This window comes from Hemiscyllium ocellatum, unplaced genomic scaffold (assembly GCF_020745735.1).
Source record: "Hemiscyllium ocellatum isolate sHemOce1 unplaced genomic scaffold, sHemOce1.pat.X.cur. scaffold_3041_pat_ctg1, whole genome shotgun sequence".
Taxonomy (NCBI): Eukaryota; Metazoa; Chordata; class Chondrichthyes; order Orectolobiformes; family Hemiscylliidae; genus Hemiscyllium; species Hemiscyllium ocellatum.
Genome location: NW_026868289.1, coordinates 20,001 through 42,166, shown reverse-complemented (window position 1 = coordinate 42,166; position 22,166 = coordinate 20,001). Strand labels below are relative to the sequence as shown.

Sequence of the window (22,166 nt, the reverse complement as noted above, 5' to 3'; positions counted from 1 at the left end):
ACCCCCACAGTCCAGGGGCCGGGCCGGGAAACCCCTCCACACTGCCCCACCCCCACAGTACAGGGGCTGGGCCGGGAAACCCCTCCACACTGCCCCACCCCCATAGTACAGGGGCCGGGCCGGGAAACCCCTCCACACTGCCCCACCCCCACAGTCCAGGGGCCGGGCCGGGAAACCCCTCCACACTACACCACCCCCACAGTCCAGGGGCCGGGCCGGGAGACCCCTCCACACTGCCCCACCCCCACAGTACAGGGGCCGGGCCGGGAAACCCCGCCACACTGCCCCACCTCCACAGTGCAGGGGCCGGGCCGGGAAACCCCTCCACACTGCCCCACCCCCACAGACCCAGGGCCGGGCCGGGAAACCCCTCCACACTGCCCCACCCCCACAGTCCAGGGGCCGGGCCGGGAAACCCCTCCACACTGCCCCACCCCCACAGTCCAGGGGCCGGGCCGGGTAACCCCTCCACACTACACCACCCCCACAGTCCAGGGGCCGGGCCAGGAAACCCCTCCACACTGCCCCACCCCCACAGTACAGGGGCCGGGCCGGGTAACCCCTCCACACCTGCCGGTGGGGGGCGTGGTGGTGTGGGGGGGGGGAGGGGGTGGGATGGGGGTGTGGGGGGGTGGGGGTGGGGAGGGGGTGGGGTGGGGGTGTGGGGGGGTGGGGGTGGGGGAGTGTTGCGGGGGGAGGGGGTGGGGTGGGGGTGTGGGCGTCCTGTCTGTTGAAGTGAGAAGGGCACTGAATGGTGTGGGGTTGGGGTTGGGGGTTGGGGGTTAGGGGTTGGGGGAGCGAGAACGCGGTGCTGACCTTCACCCTTTGACCTGGCTGCAGAGGTACGCGTGGATACGTGGCCCCTGAGGTTCTCGAGAAGGGGACGGCCTACAGCAGCAGCGCTGATTGGTTCTCCCTGGGCTGCCTCATCTACCATCTCATTGAAGGGTAACTTACCCCACTCCCCGTTACCCCCCCCACCCTCACACTCCCCACGGACTGACCCCTCCCAATATCCCAGAGCACGGTCTGTTACCCCCCTCATACTCCCACTCTCCCCCCTCACTCCCTTTAATATCCCACCCAGTCTAATCCCACTCTCCCCCCTCACTCCCCACCCCCTTTAATATCCCACCCAGTCTAATCCCACTCTCCCCCTCACTCCCCGCTCCCTTTAATATCCCACCCAGTCTAATCCCACTCTCCCCCCCCCCACTCCCTTTAATATCCCACCCAGTCTAATCTCACTCTCCCTCTCACTCCCCGCTCCCTTTAATATCCCACCCAGTCTAATCCCACTCTCCCCCCTCACTCCCCACTCCCTTTAATATCCCACCCAGTCTAATCCCACTCTCCCCCCTCACTCCCCACTCCCTTTAATATCCCACCCAGTCTAATCCCACTCTCCCCCCTCACTCCCCGCTCCCTTTAATATCCCACCCAGTCTAATCCCACCCTCCCCCTCACTCCCCACTCCCTTTAATATCCCACCCAGTCTAATCCCACTCTCCCCCTCACTCCTCACTCCCTTTAATATCCCACCCAGTCTAATCCCACTCTCCCCCCTCACTCCCCGCTCCCTTTAATATCCCACCCAGTCTAATCCCACTCTCCCCCTCACTCCCTTTAATATCCCACCCAGTCTAATCCCACTCTCCCCCCTCACTCCCCACTCCCTTTAATACCCCACCCAGTCTAATCCCACTCTCCCCCTCACTCCCCACTCCCTTTAATATCCCACCCAGTCTAATCCCACTCTCCCCCCTCACTCCCTTTAATATCCCACCCAGTCTAATCCCACTCTCCCCCTCACTCCCCGCTCCCTTTAATATCCCACCCAGTCTAATCCCACTCTCCCCCTCACTCCCCGCTCCCTTTAATATCCCACCCAGTCTAATCCCACTCTCCCCCTCACTCCCCGCTCCCTTTAATATCCCACCCAGTCTAATCCCACTCTCCCCCTCACTCCCTTTAATATCCCACCCAGTCTAATCCCACTCTCCCCCTCACTCCCCGCTCCCTTTAATATCCCACCCAGTCTAATCCCACTCTCCCCCCTCACTCCCCACTCCCTTTAATATCCCACCCAGTCTAATCCCACTCTCCCCCCTCACTCCCCACTCCCTTTAATATCCCACCCAGTCTAATCCCACTCTCCCCCCTCACTCCCTTTAATATCCCACCCAGTCTAATCCCACTCTCCCCCCTCACTCCCCACTCCCTTTAATATCCCACCCAGTCTAATCCCACTCTCCCCCCTCACTCCCCGCTCCCTTTAATATCCCACCCAGTCTAATCCCACTCTCCCCCCTCCTCACTCCCTTTAATATCCCACCCAGTCTAATCCCACTCTCCCCCCTCACTCCCCACTCCCTTTAATATCCCACCCAGTCTAATCCCACTCTCCCCCCCTCACTCCCCGCTCCCTTTAATATCCCACCCAGTCTAATCCCACTCTCCCCCCTCACTCCCTTTAATATCCCACCCAGTCTAATCCCACTCTCCCCCTCACTCCCCACTCCCTTTAATATCCCACCCAGTCTAATCCCACTCTCCCCCCTCACTCCCCACTCCCTTTAATATCCCACCCAGTCTAATCCCACTCTCCCCCCTCACTCCCCGCTCCCTTTAATATCCCACCCAGTCTAATCCCACTCTCCCCCTCACTCCCCGCTCCCTTTAATATCCCACCCAGTCTAATCCCACTCTCCCCCTCACTCCCCGCTCCCTTTAATATCCCACCCAGTCTAATCCCACTCTCCCCCCTCACTCCCCGCTCCCTTTAATATCCCACCCAGTCTAATCCCACTCTCCCCCTCACTCCCCGCTCCCTTTAATATCCCACCCAGTCTAATCCCACTCTCCCCCCTCACTCCCTTTAATATCCCACCCAGTCTAATCCCACTCTCCCCCTCACTCCCCGCTCCCTTTAATATCCCACCCAGTCTAATCCCACTCTCCCCCCTCACTCCCCACTCCCTTTAATATCCCACCCAGTCTAATCCCACTCTCCCCCTCACTCCCCACTCCCTTTAATATCCCACCCAGTCTAATCCCACTCTCCCCCTCACTCCCCACTCCCTTTAATATCCCACCCAGTCTAATCCCACTCTCCCCCCTCACTCCCCGCTCCCTTTAATATCCCACCCAGTCTAATCCCACTCTCCCCCCCCCTCACTCCCTTTAATATCCCACCCAGTCTAATCCCACTCTCCCCCCTCACTCCCTTTAATATCCCACCCAGTCTAATCCCACTCTCCCCCCTCACTCCCCCCTCCCTTTAATATCCCACCCAGTCTAATCCCACTCTCCCCCCTCACTCCCCACTCCCTTTAATATCCCACCCAGTCTAATCCCACTCTCCCCCTCACTCCCCGCTCCCTTTAATATCCCACCCAGTCTAATCCCACTCTCCCCCCTCACTCCCTTTAATATCCCACCCAGTCTAATCCCACTCTCCCCCCTCACTCCCTTTAATATCCCACCCAGTCTAATCCCACTCTCCCCCCTCACTCCCCCCTCCCTTTAATACCCCACCCAGTCTAATCCCACTCTCCCCCTCACTCCCCGCTCCCTTTAATATCCCACCCAGTCTAATCCCACTCTCCCCCTCACTCCCCCCTCCCTTTAATATCCCACCCAGTCTAATCCCACTCTCCCCCTCACTCCCCCCTCCCTTTAATATCCCACCCAGTCTAATCCCACTCTCCCCCTCACTCCCCACTCCCTTTAATATCCCACCCAGTCTAATCCCACTCTCCCCCCTCACTCCCTTTAATACCCCACCCAGTCTAATCCCACTCTCCCCCTCACTCCCCACTCCCTTTAATATCCCACCCAGTCTAATCCCACTCTCCCCCTCACTCCCCACTCCCTTTAATATCCCACCCAGTCTAATCCCACTCTCCCCCTCACTCCCCACTCCCTTTAATATCCCACCCAGTCTAATCCCACTCTCCCCCTCACTCCCCACTCCCTTTAATATCCCACCCAGTCTAATCCCACTCTCCCCCTCACTCCCCGCTCCCTCTAATACCCCACCCAGTCTAATCCCACTCCCCCTCTCACTCCCCACTCCCTTTAATATCCCACCCAGTCTAATCCCACTCTCCCCCTCACTCCCCACTCCCTTTAATATCCCACCCAGTCTAATCCCACTCTCCCCCTCACTCCCCACTCCCTCTAATACCCCACCCAGTCTAATCCCACTCTCCCCCTCACTCCCCGCTCCCTCTAATACCCCACCCAGTCTAATCCCACTCCCCCTCTCACTCCCCGCTCCCTTTAATATCCCACCCAGTCTAATCCCACTCTCCCCCTCACTCCCCACTCCCTTTAATATCCCACCCAGTCTAATCCCACTCCCCCTCACTCCCCACTCCCTTTAATATCCCACCCAGTCTAATCCCACTCTCCCCCCTCACTCCCCACTCCCTTTAATATCCCACCCAGTCTAATCCCACTCTCCCCCTCACTCCCCACTCCCTTTAATATCCCACCCAGTCTAATCCCACTCTCCCCCCTCACTCCCCACTCCCTTTAATATCCCACCCAGTCTAATCCCACTCTCCCCCTCACTCCCTTTAATATCCCACCCAGTCTAATCCCACTCTCCCCCTCACTCCCTTTAATACCCCACCCAGTCTAATCCCACTCTCCCCCTCACTCCCTTTAATATCCCACCCAGTCTAATCCCACTCTCCCCCCTCACTCCCCACTCCCTTTAATATCCCACCCAGTCTAATCCCACTCTCCCCCCTCACTCCCCACTCCCTTTAATATCCCACCCAGTCTAATCCCACTCTCCCCCCTCACTCCCCACTCCCTTTAATATCCCACCCAGTCTAATCCCACTATCCCCCCTCCCCCCCTCACTCCCCCTCCCAGCCCGCTCCCTTTCCCCATCCGGCGATGTCTGTTCCCTGACTCGGTGCTCCGTGGTAGATGTTGTTGTTTGTATATTCACTCGAACTGAAACCCCTCTCTCTTTCCCTTTCCCTGGGCGTCCTGCTCCCATCAGTCACTCTCCTTACAATCAGAAGGCCACTGAGGGGATGAGAAAACATGGACTTCAGCCGGGATCGATGGTAACACCTGTCAGCGGAATCCCCTTCCCAGTCCCTCCCAATCCCAATGGACCCAAACCCCTTCCCATTCCCCCAACCACTCTCCACAATCCCAATGGACCCAAACCCTTTCCCATTCCCTCCCACCCTCCTCAATCCCAATGGACCCAAACCCCTTCCCATTCCCTCCCACCCTCCTCAATCCCAATGGACCCAAACCCCTTCCCATTCCCTCCCACTCTCCTCAATCCCAATGGACCCAAACCCCTTCCCATTCCCTCCCACTCTCCTCAATCCCAATGGACCCAAACCCCTTCCCATTCCCTCCCACCCTCCTCAATCCCAATGGACCCAAACCCCTTCCCATTCCCTCCCACCCTCCTCAATCCCAATGGACCCAAACCCCTTCCCATTCCCTCCCACTCTCCTCAATCCCAATGGACCCAATCCCCTTCCCATTCCCTCCCACTCTCCTCAATCCCAATGGACCCAAACCCCTTCCCATTCCCTCCCACTCTCCTCAATCCCAATGGACCCAAACCCTTTCCCATTCCCTCCAACTCTCCTCAATTCCAATGGAACCAAACCCCTTCCCATTCCCTCCCACCCTCCTCAATCCCAATGGACCCAAACCCCTTCCCATTCCCTCCCACTCTCCTCAATCCCAATGGACCCAAACCCTTTCCCATTCCCTCCCACTCTCCACAATCCCAATGGACCCAAGCTCCTTCCCATTCCCTCCCACTCTCCTCAATCTCAATGGACCCAAACCCTTTCCCATTCCCTCCCACCCTCCTCAATCCCAATGGACCCAAACCGCTTCCCATTCCCTCCCACTCTCCTCAATCTCAATGGACCCAAACCCTTTCCCATTCCCTCCAACTCTCCTCAATTCCAATGGAACCAAACCCCTTCCCATTCCCTCCCACTCTCCTCAATCCCAATGGACCCAAACCCCTTCCCATTCCCTCCCACTCTCCTCAATCCCAATAGACCCAAACCCCTTCCCATTCCCTCCCACTCTCCAAATTAATAATGGATCCAATCCCCTTCCTGTTCTCTACCACTCTCCTCAATCCCAGTGGACCCAAACCCCTTCCCCCCCCCCCCCCCCCCCCCCCTCACCCTCTCCCTCAATCCCAATGGATTTGATTCCCTTCCCATCCCGTCCACTCTAATGCTCCCAATGGGCCCAGTTCTCTTCCCATCCACTCCCGCTCTCCACAATCCCAATGGACCCAAACCCCTTCCCATTTCCTCTCACCCTCCTCAATCCCAATGGACCCAAATCCGTTCCCATTCCCTCTCACTCTCCACAATCCCAATGGACCCAAACCCCTTCCCATTCCCTCTCACCCTCCTCAATCCCAATGGACCCAAATCCGTTCCCATTCCCTCTCACCCTCCTCAATCCCAATGGACCCAAACCCTTTCCCATTCCCTCTCACCCTCCTCAATCCCAATGGACCCAAACCCCTTCCCAATGGACCCAAACCCCTTCCCATTTCCTCTCACCCTCCTCAATCCCAATGGACCCAAACCCCTTCCCATTTCCTCTCACCCTCCTCAATCCCAATGGATCCAATCCCTTTCCCGTTCCCTCCTACTCCACATCACCAATGGACATTAATCCATCAGTCTCAGTCTCCCTCTTGAACTCTGTCCCACCTCTGTCACATCACATCACACTCTGTCTCACACTTTCTCACTTTGTGTCTCACTCTCAGTCTCAATCTCTCATTTTCTCTCTCGCCTGAACTCTCACTCACACTTTACTTCCTCGCTCTCTTGTGCACACGCGCACACAGACTCTCTCACTCTCTCTCTCTCTCTCACACGAATGTACACACTCGGACTCTCTCTCCCTCTCTCTCACACGAATGCACACACTCAGACTCTCTCTCTCTCTCACACGAATGTACACACTCAGTCTCTCTCTCTCTCACACGAATGTACACACCCGGACTCTCTCACACACGAATGTACACACTCAGACTCTCTCTCTCTCTCTCACACGAATGTACACACTCAGACTCTCTCTCTCTCTGTCTCACACGAATGTACACACTCAGACTCTCTCTCCCTCTCTCTCATACGAATGTACACACTCGGACTCTCTCACACACGAATGTACACACTCAGACTCTCCCTCACTCTCACACGAATGTACACACTCAGACTCTCTCTCTCTGTCTCACACGAATGTACACACTCGGACTCTCTCTCTCTCTCTCACACGAATGTACACACTCAGACTCTCCCTCTCTCACACGAATGTACACACTCGGACTCTCTCTCTCTCACACGAATGTACACACTCGGACTCTCCCTCTCTGTCACACGAATGTACACACTCAGACTCTCTCTCTCTCACACGAATGTACACACTCGGACTCTCTCTCTGACTCACACGAATGTACACACTCGGACTCTCTCTCTCTCTCTCACACGAATGTACACACTCAGACTCTCCCTCTCTCTCACACGAATGTACACACTCAGACTCTCTCTCTCTCACACGAATGTACACACTCGGACTCTCTCTCTGACTCACACGAATGTACACACTCGGACTCTCTCTCTGACTCACACGAATGTACACACTCAGACTCTCCCTCTCTCTCACACGAATGTACACACTCAGACTCTCTCTCTCTCTCACACGAATGTACACACTCAGACTCTCTCTCTCTCACACGAATGTACACACTCGGACTCTCTCTCTGACTCACACGTATGTACACACTCGGACTCTCTGACTCACACGAATGTACACACTCGGACTTTCTCTCTCTCTCTCACATGATTGTACACACTCAGACTCTCCCTCTCTGTCACACGAATGTACACACTCAGACTCTCCCTCTCTCTCACACAAATGTACACACTCGGACTCTCTCTCTCTCTCACACGAATGTACACACTCGGACTTTCTCTCTCTCTCTGACTCACACGAATGTACACACTCGGACTCTCTCTCTGACTCACACGAATGTACACACTCAGACTCTCTCTCTCTCACACGAATGTACACACTCGGACTTTCACTCTCTCTCACACGAATTTACACACTCAGACTCTCCCTCTCTCTCACACGAATGTACACACTCGGACTCTCTCTCTCTCTCACACACGAATGTACACACTCAGACTCTCTCACTCTCACACACGAATGTACACACTCAGACTCTCTCTCTCTCTCACACGAATGTACACACTCGGACTCTCTCTCACACACAAATGTACACACTCAGACTCTCTCTCTCTCACACACGAATGTACACACTCGGACTTTCTCTCTCTCTCACACACGAATGTACACACTCAGACTCTCCCTCTCTCTCACATGAATGTACACACTCAGACTCTCTCTCTCTCTCTCTCTCTCACACACGAATGTACACACTCGGACTCACTCTCTCTCTCTCTCACATGAATGTACACACTCGGACTCTCTCTCTGACTCACACGAATGTACACACTCGGACTCTCTCTCTGACTCACACGAATGTACACACTCGGACTCTCTCTCTCTCTCACACGAATGTACACACTCGGACTCTCTCTCACACGAATGTACACACTCAGACTCTCTCTCTCACACGAATGTACACACTCGGACTTTCTCTCTCTCACACACGAATGTACACACTCAGACTCTCCCTCTCTCTCACACGAATGTACACACTCGGACTCTCTCTCTCTCTCTCTCTCACACGAATGTACACACTCAGACTCTCTCTCTCTCACACGAATGTACACACTCAGACTCTCTCTCTCACACGAATGTACACACTTGGACTCACTCTCTCTCACACGAATGTACACACTCGGACTCTCTCTCTCTCTGTCTCACACGAATGTACACACTCAGACTCTCTCTCCCTCTCTCTCATACGAATGTACACACTCGGACTCTCTCACACACGAATATACACACTCAGACTCTCCCTCACTCTCACACGAATGTACACACTCAGACTCTCTCTCTCTGTCTCACACGAATGTACACACTCGGACTCTCTCTCTCTCTCTCACACGAATGTACACACTCAGACTCTCCCTCTCTCACACGAATGTACACACTCGGACTCTCTCTCTCTCACACGAATGTACACACTCGGACTCTCCCTCTCTGTCACACGAATGTACACACTCAGACTCTCTCTCTCTCACACGAATGTACACACTCGGACTCTCTCTCTGACTCACACGAATGTACACACTCAGACTCTCCCTCTCTCTCACACGAATGTACACACTCAGACTCTCTCTCTCTCACACGAATGTACACACTCGGACTCTCTCTCTGACTCACACGAATGTACACACTCGGACTCTCTCTCTGACTCACACGAATGTACACACTCAGACTCTCTCTCTGACTCACACGAATGTACACACTCAGACTCTCCCTCTCTCTCACACGAATGTACACACTCAGACTCTCCCTCTCTCTCTCACAAATGTACACACTCGGACTCTCTCTCTCTCTCTCACACGAATGTACACACTCGGACTTTCTCTCTCTCTCTGACTCACACGAATGTACACACTCGGACTCTCTCTCTGACTCACACGAATGTACACACTCAGACTCTCTCTCTCTCACACGAATGTACACACTCGGACTTTCACTCTCTCTCACACGAATTTACACACTCGGACTCTCCCTCTCTCTCACACAAATGTACACACTCGGACTCTCTCTCTCTCTCACACGAATGTACACACTCGGACTTTCTCTCTCTCTCTGACTCACACGAATGTACACACTCGGACTCTCTCTCTGACTCACACGAATGTACACACTCAGACTCTCTCTCTCACACGAATGTACACACTCGGACTTTCACTCTCTCTCACACGAATTTACACACTCGGACTCTCCCTCTCTCTCACACAAATGTACACACTCGGACTCTCTCTCTCTCTCACACGAATGTACACACTCGGACTTTCTCTCTCTCTCTGACTCACACGAATGTACACACTCGGACTCTCTCTCTGACTCACACGAATGTACACACTCAGACTCTCTCTCTCTCACACGAATGTACACACTCGGACTCTCCCTCTCTCTCACACGAATGTACACACTCGGACTCTCTCTCTCTCTCTCACACACGAATGTACACACTCAGACTCTCTCACTCTCACACACGAATGTACACACTCAGACTCTCTCTCTCTCTCACACGAATGTACACACTCGGACTCTCTCTCACACACAAATGTACACACTCAGACTCTCTCTCACACACGAATGTACACACTCGGACTTTCTCTCTCTCTCACACACGAATGTACACACTCAGACTCTCCCTCTCTCTCACATGAATGTACACACTCAGACTCTCTCTCTCTCTCTCTCTCACACACGAATGTACACACTCGGACTCACTCTCTCTCTCTCTCACATGAATGTACACACTCGGACTCTCTCTCTGACTCACACGAATGTACACACTCGGACTCTCTCTCTGACTCACACGAATGTACACACTCGGACTCTCTCTCTCACACGAATGTACACACTCAGACTCTCTCTCTCTCTCACACGAATGTACACACTCGGACTTTCTCTCTCTCACACACGAATGTACACACTCAGACTCTCCCTCTCTCTCACACGAATGTACACACTCGGACTCTCTCTCTCTCTCTCTCTCTCTCACACGAATGTACACACTCAGACTCTCTCTCTCCCTCACACGAATGTACACACTCAGACTCTCTCTCTCACACGAATGTACACACTCGGACTCACTCTCTCTCACACGAATGTACACACTCGGACTCACTCTCTCTCACACGAATGTACACACTCGGACTCTCTCTCTCACACGAATGTACACACTCGGACTCTCTCTCTCTCTCACACACGAATGTACACACTCAGACTCTCTCTCTCTCTCTCTCACACGAATGTACACACTCAGACTCTCTCTCTCTCTCTCTCACACGAATGTACACACTCGGACTCTCTCTCTCATACGAATGTACACACTCAGACTCTCTCTCACTCTCACACGAATGTACACACTCAGACTCTCTCTCTCTCTCACACGAATGTACACACTCAGGCTCTCTCTCTCTCTCTCACACGAATGTACACACTCAGACTCTCTCTCTCACACGACTGTACACTCTCAGACTCTCTCTCTCTCACACGAATGTACACACTCAGTCTCTCTCTCTCTCTCTCACACACGAAAGTACACACTCGGACTCTCTCTCTCACACGAATGTACACACTCAGACTCTCCCTCTCTCTCACACGAATGTACACTCTCAGACTCTCTCTCTCTCACACGAATGTACACACTCAGACTCTCTCTCTCTATCACACGAATGTACACACTCAGACCCTCTCTCTCTCTCACACACGAATGTACACACTCAGACTCTCTCTCTCTCGCGAATGTACACACTCAGACTCTCTCTCTCTGTCTCTCTCTCTCTCTCTCTCTTTCACACATGCCCACACTCCAACTCTCTCCCTTTCTGGCCTAGCCTCTCGATCTCCGGGACGATTACAGCCCAGAGATGGAGTCACTGCTGAAGGGGCTGCTGCAACCTGTCGTGGACCAGAGGCTGGGATGTACCAACCAAGGGTAGGTACCCCAGGCCGTGTACAGATATCTCCCTGAGAGAGAGGGGGGGGACTGAGAGACACCAGTCAGTGTACAGATATCTCCCTGAGAGAGAGGGGACTGAGAGACACCAGTCAGTGTACAGATATCTCCCTGAGAGAGAGAGAGAGAGGGACTGAGAGACACCAGTCAGTGTACAGATATCTCCCTGAGAGAGAGAGAGAGAGGGACTGAGAGACACCAGTCAGTGTACAGATATCTCCCTGAGAGAGAGAGAGGGGACTGAGAGACACCAGGCAGTGTACAGATATCTCCCTGAGAGAGAGGGGACTGAGAGACACCAGTCAGTGTACAGATATCTCCCTGAGAGAGAGGGGGGACTGAGAGACACCAGTCAGTGTACAGATATCTCCCTGAGAGAGAGAGAGGGACTGAGAGACACCAGTCAGTGTACAGATATCTCCCTGAGAGAGAGAGAGAGGACTGAGAGACACCAGGCAGTGTACAGATATCTCCCTGAGAGAGAGGGGACTGAGAGACACCAGTCAGTGTACAGATATCTCCCTGAGAGAGAGAGGGGGACTGAGAGACACCAGTCAGTGTACAGATATCTCCCTGAGAGAGAGAGGGGGGGGGGGGGGGACTGAGAGACACCAGTCAGTGTACAGATATCTCCCTGAGAGAGAGAGAGGGAACTGAGAGACACCAGTCAGTGTACAGATATCTCCCTGAGAGAGAGGGGGGACTGAGAGACACCAGTCAGTGTACAGATATCTCCCTGAGAGAGAGAGGGGACTGAGAGACACCAGTCAGTGTACAGATATCTCCCTGAGAGAGAGAGGGGACTGAGGGACACCAGTCAGTGTACAGATATCTCCCTGAGAGAGAGAGGGGACTGAGAGACACCAGTCAGTGTACAGATATCTCCCTGAGAGAGAGGGGACTGAGAGACACCAGTCAGTGTACAGATATCTCCCTGAGAGAGAGAGGGGACTGAGAGACACCAGTCAGTGTACAGATATCTCCCTGAGAGAGAGAGGGGACTGAGGGACACCAGTCAGTGTACAGATATCTCCCTGAGAGAGAGAGGGGACTGAGAGACACCAGTCAGTGTACAGATATCTCCCTGAGAGAGGGGACTGAGAGACACCAGTCAGTGTACAGATATCTCCCTGAGAGAGAGAGGGGACTGAGAGACACCAGTCAGTGTACAGATATCTCCCTGAGAGAGAGGGGACTGAGAGACATCAGGCAGTGTACAGATATCTCCCTGAGAGAGAGAGAGGGGACTGAGAGACACCAGTCAGTGTACAGGTATCTCCCTGAGAGAGAGAGGGGACTGAGAGACACCAGTCAGTGTACAGATATCTCCCTGAGAGAGAGAGAGAGGGGACTGAGAGACACCAGTCAGTGGACAGATATCTCCCTGAGAGAGAGAGGGGACTGAGGGACACCAGTCAGTGTACAGATATCTCCCTGAGAGAGAGAGGGGACTGAGAGACACCAGTCAGTGTACAGATATCTCCCTGAGAGAGAGGGGACTGAGAGACACCAGGCAGTGTACAGATATCTCCCTGAGAGAGAGGGGACTGAGAGACACCAGTCAGTGTACAGATTTCTCCCGGAGAGAGAGAGAGGGGACTGAGAGACACCAGTCAGTGTACAGATATCTCCCTGAGAGAGAGAGGGGGGACTGAGAGACACCAGTCAGTGTACAGATATCTCCCTGAGAGAGAGAGAGGGACTGAGAGACACCAGGCAGTGTACAGATATCTCCCTGAGAGAGAGAGAGGGGACTGAGAGACACCAGTCAGTGTACAGATATCTCCCTGAGAGAGTGCTGCCCTGTGTGATTAATCTGCTGTCTTGCAGGGCTTTGGAATTGAAATCGCACCCATTTTTCACCAACGTGAACTGGCACATGGTCTACGTGCAAGAGGTAAATCTCCCTCAGGAACCCGTCACATCCCATCGGACTGAACCCTTATCAAACTGCCAGTTTGGGATCAGGGAATTACTGCACACAATTCCGGTCTCTATATCCCTCAGTCAGACCCACACTGGGAGCACTGTGCACAGTTCCTGTCTCTATATCCCTCAGTTAGACCCACACTGGGAGCACTGTGTACAGTTCCTGTCTCTATATCCCTCAGTCAGACCCACACTGGGAGCACTGAGCACAGTTCCTGTCTCTATATCCCTCAGTCAGACCCACACTGGGAGCACTGTGCACAGTTCCTGTCTCTATATCCCTCAGTCAGACCCACACTGGGAGCACTGTGCACAGTTCCGGTCTCTATATCCCTCAGTCAGACCCACACTGGGAGCACTGTGCACAGTTCCGGTCTCTATATCCCTCAGTCAGACCCACACTGGGAGCACTGTGCACAGTTCCGGTCTCTATATCCCTCAGTCAGACCCACACTGGGAGCACTGTGCACAGTTCCTGTCTCTATATCCCTCAGTCAGACCCACACTGGGAGCACTGTGCACAGTTCCAGTCTCTATATCCCTCAGTCAGACCCACACTGGGAGCACTGTGCACAGTTCCGGTCTCTATATCCCTCAGTCAGACCCACACTGGGAGCACTGTGTACAGTTCCGGTCTCTATATCCCTCAGTCAGACCCACACTGGGAGCACTGTGCACAGTTCCGGTCTCTATATCCCTCAGTCAGACCCACACTGGGAGCACTGTGCACAGTTCCGGTCTCTATATCCCTCAGTCAGACCCACACTGGGAGCACTGTGCACAGTTCCGGTCTCTATATCCCTCAGTCAGACACACACTGGGAGCACTGTGCACAGTTCCGGTCTGTATATCCCTCAGTCAGACCCACACTGGGAGCACTGTGCACAGTTCCTGTCTCTATATCCCTCAGTCAGACCCACACTGGGAGCACTGTGCACAGTTCCTGTCTCTATATCCCTCAGTCAGACCCACACTGGGAGCACTGTGCACAGTTCCTGTCTCTATATCCCTCAGTCAGACCCACACTGGGAGCACTGTGCACAGTTCCGGTCTCTATATCCCTCAGTCAGACCCACACTGGGAGCACTGTGCACAGTTCCGGTCTCTATATCCCTCAGTCAGACCCACACTGGGAGCACTGAGCACAGTTCCTGTCTCTATATCCCTCAGTCAGACCCACACTGGGAGCACTGTGCACAGTTCCTGTCTCTATATCCCTCAGTCAGACCCACACTGGGAGCACTGTGCACAGTTCCGGTCTCTATATCCCTCAGTCAGACCCACACTGGGAGCACTGAGCACAGTTCCGGTCTCTATATCCCTCAGTCAGACCCACACTGGGAGCACTGTGCACAGTTCCGGTCTCTATATCCCTCAGTCAGACCCACACTGGGAGCACTGAGCACAGTTCCTGTCTCTATATCCCTCAGTCAGACCCACACTGGGAGCACTGTGCACAGTTCCTGTCTCTATATCCCTCAGTCAGACCCACACTGGGAGCACTGTGCACAGTTCCGGTCTCTATATCCCTCAGTCAGACCCACACTGGGAGCACTGTGCACAGTTCCGGTCTCTATATCCCTCAGTCAGACCCACACTGGGAGCACTGTGCACAGTTCCGGTCTCTATATCCCTCAGTCAGACCCACACTGGGAGCACTGTGCACAGTTCCTGTCTCTATATCCCTCAGTCAGACCCACACTGGGAGCACTGTGCACAGTTCCGGTCTCTATATCCCTCAGTCAGACCCACACTGGGAGCACTGTGCACAGTTCCGGTCTCTATATCCCTCAGTCAGACCCACACTGGGAGCACTGTGTACAGTTCCGGTCTCTATATCCCTCAGTCAGACCCACACTGGGAGCACTGTGCACAGTTCCGGTCTCTATATCCCTCAGTCAGACCCACACTGGGAGCACTGTGCACAGTTCCGGTCTCTATATCCCTCAGTCAGACCCACACTGGGAGCACTGTGCACAGTTCCGGTCTCTATATCCCTCAGTCAGACACACACTGGGAGCACTGTGCACAGTTCCGGTCTGTATATCCCTCAGTCAGACCCACACTGGGAGCACTGTGCACAGTTCCTGTCTCTATATCCCTCAGTCAGACCCACACTGGGAGCACTGTGCACAGTTCCTGTCTCTATATCCCTCAGTCAGACCCACACTGGGAGCACTGTGCACAGTTCCTGTCTCTATATCCCTCAGTCAGACCCACACTGGGAGCACTGTGCACAGTTCCGGTCTCTATATCCCTCAGTCAGACCCACACTGGGAGCACTGTGCACAGTTCCGGTCTCTATATCCCTCAGTCAGACCCACACTGGGAGCACTGTGCACAGTTCCGGTCTCTATATCCCTCAGTCAGACCCACACTGGGAGCACTGTGCACAGTTCCGGTCTCTATATCCCTCAGTCAGACCCACACTGGGAGCACTGTGCACAGTTCCGGTCTCTATATCCCTCAGTCAGACCCACACTGGGAGCACTGTGCACAGTTCCGGTCTCTATATCCCTCAGTCAGACCCACACTGGGAGCACTGTGCACAGTTCCTGTCTCTATATCCCTCAGTCAGACCCACACTGGGAGCACTGTGTACAGTTCCGGTCTCTATATCCCTCAGTCAGACCCACACTGGGAGCACTGTGCACAGTTCCGGTCTCTATATCCCTCAGTCAGACCCACACTGGGAGCACTGTGCACAGTTCCTGTCTCTATATCCCTCAGTCAGACCCACACTGGGAGCACTGTGCACAGTTCCGGTCTCTATATCCCTCAGTCAGACCCACACTGGGAGCACTGTGCACAGTTCCTGTCTCTATATCCCTCAGTCAGACCCACACTGGGAGCACTGTGCACAGTTCCAGTCTCTATATCCCTCAGTCAGACCCACACTGGGAGCACTGTGCACAGTTCCGGTCTCTATATCCCTCAGTCAGACCCACACTGGGAGCAATGTGCACAGTTCCTGTCTCTATATCCCTCAGTCAGACCCACACTGGGAGCACTGTGCACAGTTCCGGTCTCTATATCCCTCAGTCAGACCCACACTGGGAGCAATGTGCACAGTTCCTGTCTCTATATCCCTCAGTCAGACCCACACTGGGAGCACTGTGCACAGTTCCGGTCTCTATATCCCTCAGTCAGACCCACACTGGGAGCACTGTGCATAGTTCCGGTCTCTATATCCCTCAGTCAGACCCACACTGGGAGCACTGTGCACAGTTCCGGTCTCTATATCCCTCAGTCAGACCCACACTGGGAGCACTGTGCACAGTTCCGGTCTCTATATCCCTCAGTCAGACCCACACTGGGAGCACTGTGCACAGTTCCAGTCTCTATATCCCTCAGTCAGACCCACACTGGGAGCACTGTGCACAGTTCCTGTCTCTATATCCCTCAGTCAGATCCGCACTGGGAGCACTGTGCACAGTTCCGGTCTCTATATCCCTCAGTGAGACCCACACTGGGAACATTGAGTGTTGAAAGCAGAGTGCGTATCGTTGTGTCTGTCCCATAGGGAGGGGGTGTCAGGGCTGTAGCAGGTTACAGAGGTAGGGAGGGAATGTAGAGCATGGACGGTTTACGTGATAGGGAGTGTTGATGAGGTGGAGGGTGGGTTCCAGCTCCCTAACCCAGTCTGTGCTGTCTGTTACAGTACCCACCCCCACTTATACCACCTCGGGAAGCTGGGCTGGATACCAGCCTGCACTTGGAGCACATCGAGGGGAAACACAGCTCGGTAATAAACATCGTATCATTCTGTCTGACTGTGAGTGAGACACACTCTCTCTGTGCTGTGTGACTGTGAGTGAGACACACTCTCTCTGTGCTGTGTGAGTGAGACACTCTCTCTGTGCTGTGTGACTGTGAGTGAGACACACTCTCTCTGTGCTGTGTGACTGTGAGTGAGACACTCTCTCTGTGCTGTGTGACTGTGAGTGAGACACACTCTCTGTGCTGTGTGACTGTGAGTGAGACACACTCTCTCTGTGCTGTGTGAGTGAGACACACTCTCTCTGTGCTGTGTGACTGTGAGTGAGACACACTCTCTCTGTGCTGTGTGACTGTGAGTGAGACACACTCTCTCTGTGCTGTGTGAGTGAGACACACTCTCTCTGTGCTGTGTGAGTGAGACACACTCTCTCTGTGCTGTGTGACTGTGAGTGAGACACACTCTCTCTGTGCTGTGTGAGTGAGACACACTCTCTCTGTGCTGTGTGACTGTGAGTGAGACACTCTCTCTCTGTGCTGTGTGAGTGAGACACACTCTCTCTGTGCTGTGTGAGTGAGACACACTCTCTCTGTGCTGTGTGAGTGTGAGTGAGACACACTCTCTCTGTGCTGTGTGACTGTGAGTGAGACACACTCTCTCTGTGCTGTGTGAGTGAGACACACTCTCTCTGTGCTGTGTGAGTGAGACACACTCTCTCTGTGCTGTGTGAGTGAGACACACTCTCTCTGTGCTGTGTGAGTGAGACACACTCTCTCTGTGCTGTGTGACTGTGAGTGAGACACACTCTCTCTGTGCTGTGTGAGTGAGACACACTCTCTCTGTGCTGTGTGAGTGAGACACACTCTCTCTGTGCTGTGTGAGTGAGACACACTCTCTCTGTGCTGTGTGACTGTGAGTGAGACACTCTCTCTGTGCTGTGTGAGTGAGACACACTCTCTCTGTGCTGTGTGAGTGAGACACACTCTCTCTGTGCTGTGTGAGTGAGACACACTCTCTCTGTGCTGTGTGACTGTGAGTGAGACACACTCTCTCTGTGCTGTGTGAGTGAGACACACTCTCTCTGTGCTGTGTGACTGTGAGTGAGACACTCTCTCTCTGTGCTGTGTGAGTGAGACACACTCTCTCTGTGCTGTGTGAGTGAGACACACTCTCTCTGTGCTGTGTGAGTGTGAGTGAGACACACTCTCTCTGTGCTGTGTGAGTGTGAGTGAGACACTCTCTCTGTGCTGTGTGACTGTGAGTGAGACACTCTCTCTGTGCTGTGTGACTGTGAGTGAGACACACTCTCTCTGTGCTGTGTGAGTGAGACACACTCTCTCTGTGCTGTGTGACTGTGAGTGAGACACACTCTCTCTGTGCTGTGTGAGTGAGACACACTCTCTCTGTGCTGTGTGACTGTGAGTGAGACACTCTCTCTCTGTGCTGTGTGAGTGAGACACACTCTCTCTGTGCTGTGTGAGTGAGACACACTCTCTCTGTGCTGTGTGAGTGTGAGTGAGACACACTCTCTCTGTGCTGTGTGAGTGTGAGTGAGACACTCTCTCTGTGCTGTGTGACTGTGAGTGAGACACACTCTCTGCTGTGTGAGTGAGACACACTCTCTCTGTGCTGTGTGACTGTGAGTGAGACACACTCTCTCTGTGCTGTGTGACTGTGAGTGAGACACACTCTCTCTGTGCTGTGTGAGTGAGACACACTCTCTCTGTGCTGTGTGACTGTGAGTGAGACACTCTCTGTGCTGTGTGAGTGAGACACTCTCTCTGTGCTGTGTGAGTGAGACACACTCTCTCTGTGCTGTGTGAGTGAGACACACTCTCTCTGTGCTGTGTGAGTGTGAGTGAGACACACTCTCTCTGTGCTGTGTGAGTGTGAGTGAGACACTCTCTCTGTGCTGTGTGACTGTGAGTGAGACACACTCTCTCTCTGCTGTGTGAGTGAGACACACTCTCTCTGTGCTGTGTGACTGTGAGTGAGACACACTCTCTCTGTGCTGTGTGAGTGAGACACACTCTGTGCTGTGTGAGTGAGACACACTCTCTCTGTGCTGTGTGACTGTGAGACACACTCTCTCTGTGCTGTGTGACTGTGAGTGAGACACACTCTCTCTGTGCTGTGTGACTGTGAGTGAGACACTCTCTCTGTGCTGTGTGAGTGTGAGTGAGACACTCTCTCTGTGCTGTGTGACTGTGAGTGAGACACACTCTCTCTGTGCTGTGTGAGTGAGACACACTCTCTCTGTGCTGTGTGAGTGAGACACACTCTCTCTGTGCTGTGTGACTGTGAGTGAGACACACTCTCTCTGTGCTGTGTGAGTGAGACACACTCTCTCTGTGCTGTGTGAGTGAGACACTCTCTCTGTGCTGTGTGACTGTGAGTGAGACACACTCTCTCTGTGCTGTGTGAGTGAGACACGCTCTCTCTGTGCTGTGTGAGTGAGACACACTCTCTCTGTGCTGTGTGAGTGAGACACACTCTCTCTGTGCTGTGTGAGTGTGAGTGAGACACACTCTCTCTGTGCTGTGTGAGTGAGACACACTCTCTCTGTGCTGTGTGAGTGAGACACACTCTCTCTGTGCTGTGTGACTGTGAGTGAGACACTCTCTCTCTGTGCTGTGTGAGTGAGACACACTCTCTCTGTGCTGTGTGACTGTGAGTGAGACACACTCTCTCTGTGCTGTGTGAGTGAGACACACTCTCTCTGTGCTGTGTGAGTGAGACACACTCTCTCTGTGCTGTGTGACTGTGAGTGAGACACACTCTCTCTGTGCTGTGTGAGTGAGACACACTCTCTCTGTGCTGTGTGAGTGTGAGTGAGACACACTCTCTCTGTGCTGTGTGAGTGTGAGTGAGACACACTCTCTCTGTGCTGTGTGAGTGAGACACACTCTCTCTGTGCTGTGTGAGTGTGAGTGAGACACACTCTCTCTGTGCTGTGTGAGTGTGAGTGAGACACACTCTCTCTGTGCTGTGAGTGAGACACACTCTCTCTGTGCTGTGTGAGTGAGACACACTCTCTCTGTGCTGTGTGACTGTGAGTGAGACACACTCTCTCTGTGCTGTGTGACTGTGAGTGAGACACTCTCTCTCTGTGCTGTGTGAGTGAGACACTCTCTCTCTGTGCTGTGTGAGTGAGACACACTCTCTCTGTGCTGTGTGAGTGAGACACACTCTCTCTGTGCTGTGTGACTGTGAGTGAGACACACTCTCTCTGTGCTGTGTGAGTGAGACACACTCTCTCTGTGCTGTGTGAGTGTGAGTGAGACACACTCTCTCTGTGCTGTGTGAGTGTGAGTGAGACACACTCTCTCTGTGCTGTGAGTGAGACACACTCTCTCTGTGCTGTGTGAGTGAGACACACTCTCTCTGTGCTGTGTGACTGTGAGTGAGACACACTCTCTCTGTGCTGTGTGAGTGAGACACACTCTCTCTGTGCTGTGTGAGTGAGACACTCTCTCTGTGCTGTGTGAGTGAGACACACTCTCTCTGTGCTGTGTGAGTGAGACACACTCTCTCTGTGCTGTGTGAGTGAGACACACTCTCTCTGTGCTGTGTGAGTGAGACACACTCTCTCTGTGCTGTGTGAGTGTGAGTGAGACACACTCTCTCTGTGCTGTGTGAGTGTGAGTGAGACACACTCTCTCTGTGCTGTGTGAGTGAGACACACTCTCTCTGTGCTGTGTGACTGAGTGAGACACACTCTCTCTGTGCTGTGTGAGTGTGAGTGAGACACGCTCTCTCTGTGCTGTGTGACTGTGAGTGAGACACACTCTCTCTGTGCTGTGTGACTGAGTGAGACACACTCTCTCTGTGCTGTGTGAGTGTGAGTGAGACACACTCTCTCTGTGCTGTGTGAGTGTGAGTGAGACACACTCTCTCTGTGCTGTGTGAGTGAGACACACTCTCTCTGTGCTGTGTGAGTGAGACACTCTCTCTCTCTCTCTCTCCGTCTCCATCCTGATGCAGTTGCTGGGAAGTGATGAGGAACTCTTCCGGAATTTCGCTGTGACCATGCCGGAACGTTGGTCCTCAGAGATCGTTGATACCATTTTTGGGGAAGTCAATGAGGCAGCGGATCAGGAACTTGCTGCTCACGGCTGGAAACACTGGGATCCTGATGGGCTGGCAGGTAGGGTCAGTGTGCTGTGGTGGCTTCACCATTCCTGCCATAGTGCCAGGCCTGGTACTGGACCCGCCGGTCAGCCTGGCACATCCCCACTGACATGCCCAGTGCACATTCACCCAGACACATGGCCCTGCGTGTGCACACGCGCACACACACACGCAGAGGTGGGGGGAGTTACACGCACACACGCAGAGGTGGGGGGAGTTACACGCAGAGGTGGGGGGAGTTACACACACACACGCAGAGGTGGGGGGAGTTACACACACACACAGGCAGAGGCAGTTACACACACACGCACAGGAGGAGGGAGTTTTACGCACTGACACTCGCACAGGTAGAGACTGTTTTACACACACAGGCACACACACACACACACACACACACACAGGCAGAGGCAGTTACACACACAGACAGTTACATACACACAGATAGTTACATACAGACGGGTACACACTCACAGACAGTTCCATCCACTCACAGTCACACATACACACACAGTTACAGACTCTGTGTCTCTCTACTTATCTGTCTGACTGTCAATCTTCTCGCTGTCTGTCTCTCTCTCTGTCTCTGTCTCTCTGTCTCTCTCTCTCTCTGTCTCTCTCTGCGTCTCTCTCTCTCTCTCTCTCTGAGTCTCTCTATCTCTCTGAGTGTCTCTGTCTGTCTGTCTC

General features: G+C 53.6%; 1 protein-coding gene across 1 annotated transcript in view; it reads left to right on the top strand.

Moving 5' to 3' along the window:
- LOC132812803 (beta-adrenergic receptor kinase 1-like) overlaps positions 1-22,166 on the top strand; it is a gene marked incomplete at its 5' end in the record, with an annotated part of 53,213 nt that overhangs the window by 16,539 nt on the left and 14,508 nt on the right. The window contains 6 exons of the mRNA XM_060823019.1: positions 841-948; positions 5,021-5,087; positions 11,583-11,683; positions 13,535-13,601; positions 17,295-17,378; positions 21,336-21,498. Of these exons, the coding sequence (XP_060679002.1) occupies positions 841-948; positions 5,021-5,087; positions 11,583-11,683; positions 13,535-13,601; positions 17,295-17,378; positions 21,336-21,498 (590 nt within the window). The remainder of the gene's footprint in view (positions 1-840; positions 949-5,020; positions 5,088-11,582; positions 11,684-13,534; positions 13,602-17,294; positions 17,379-21,335; positions 21,499-22,166) is intronic.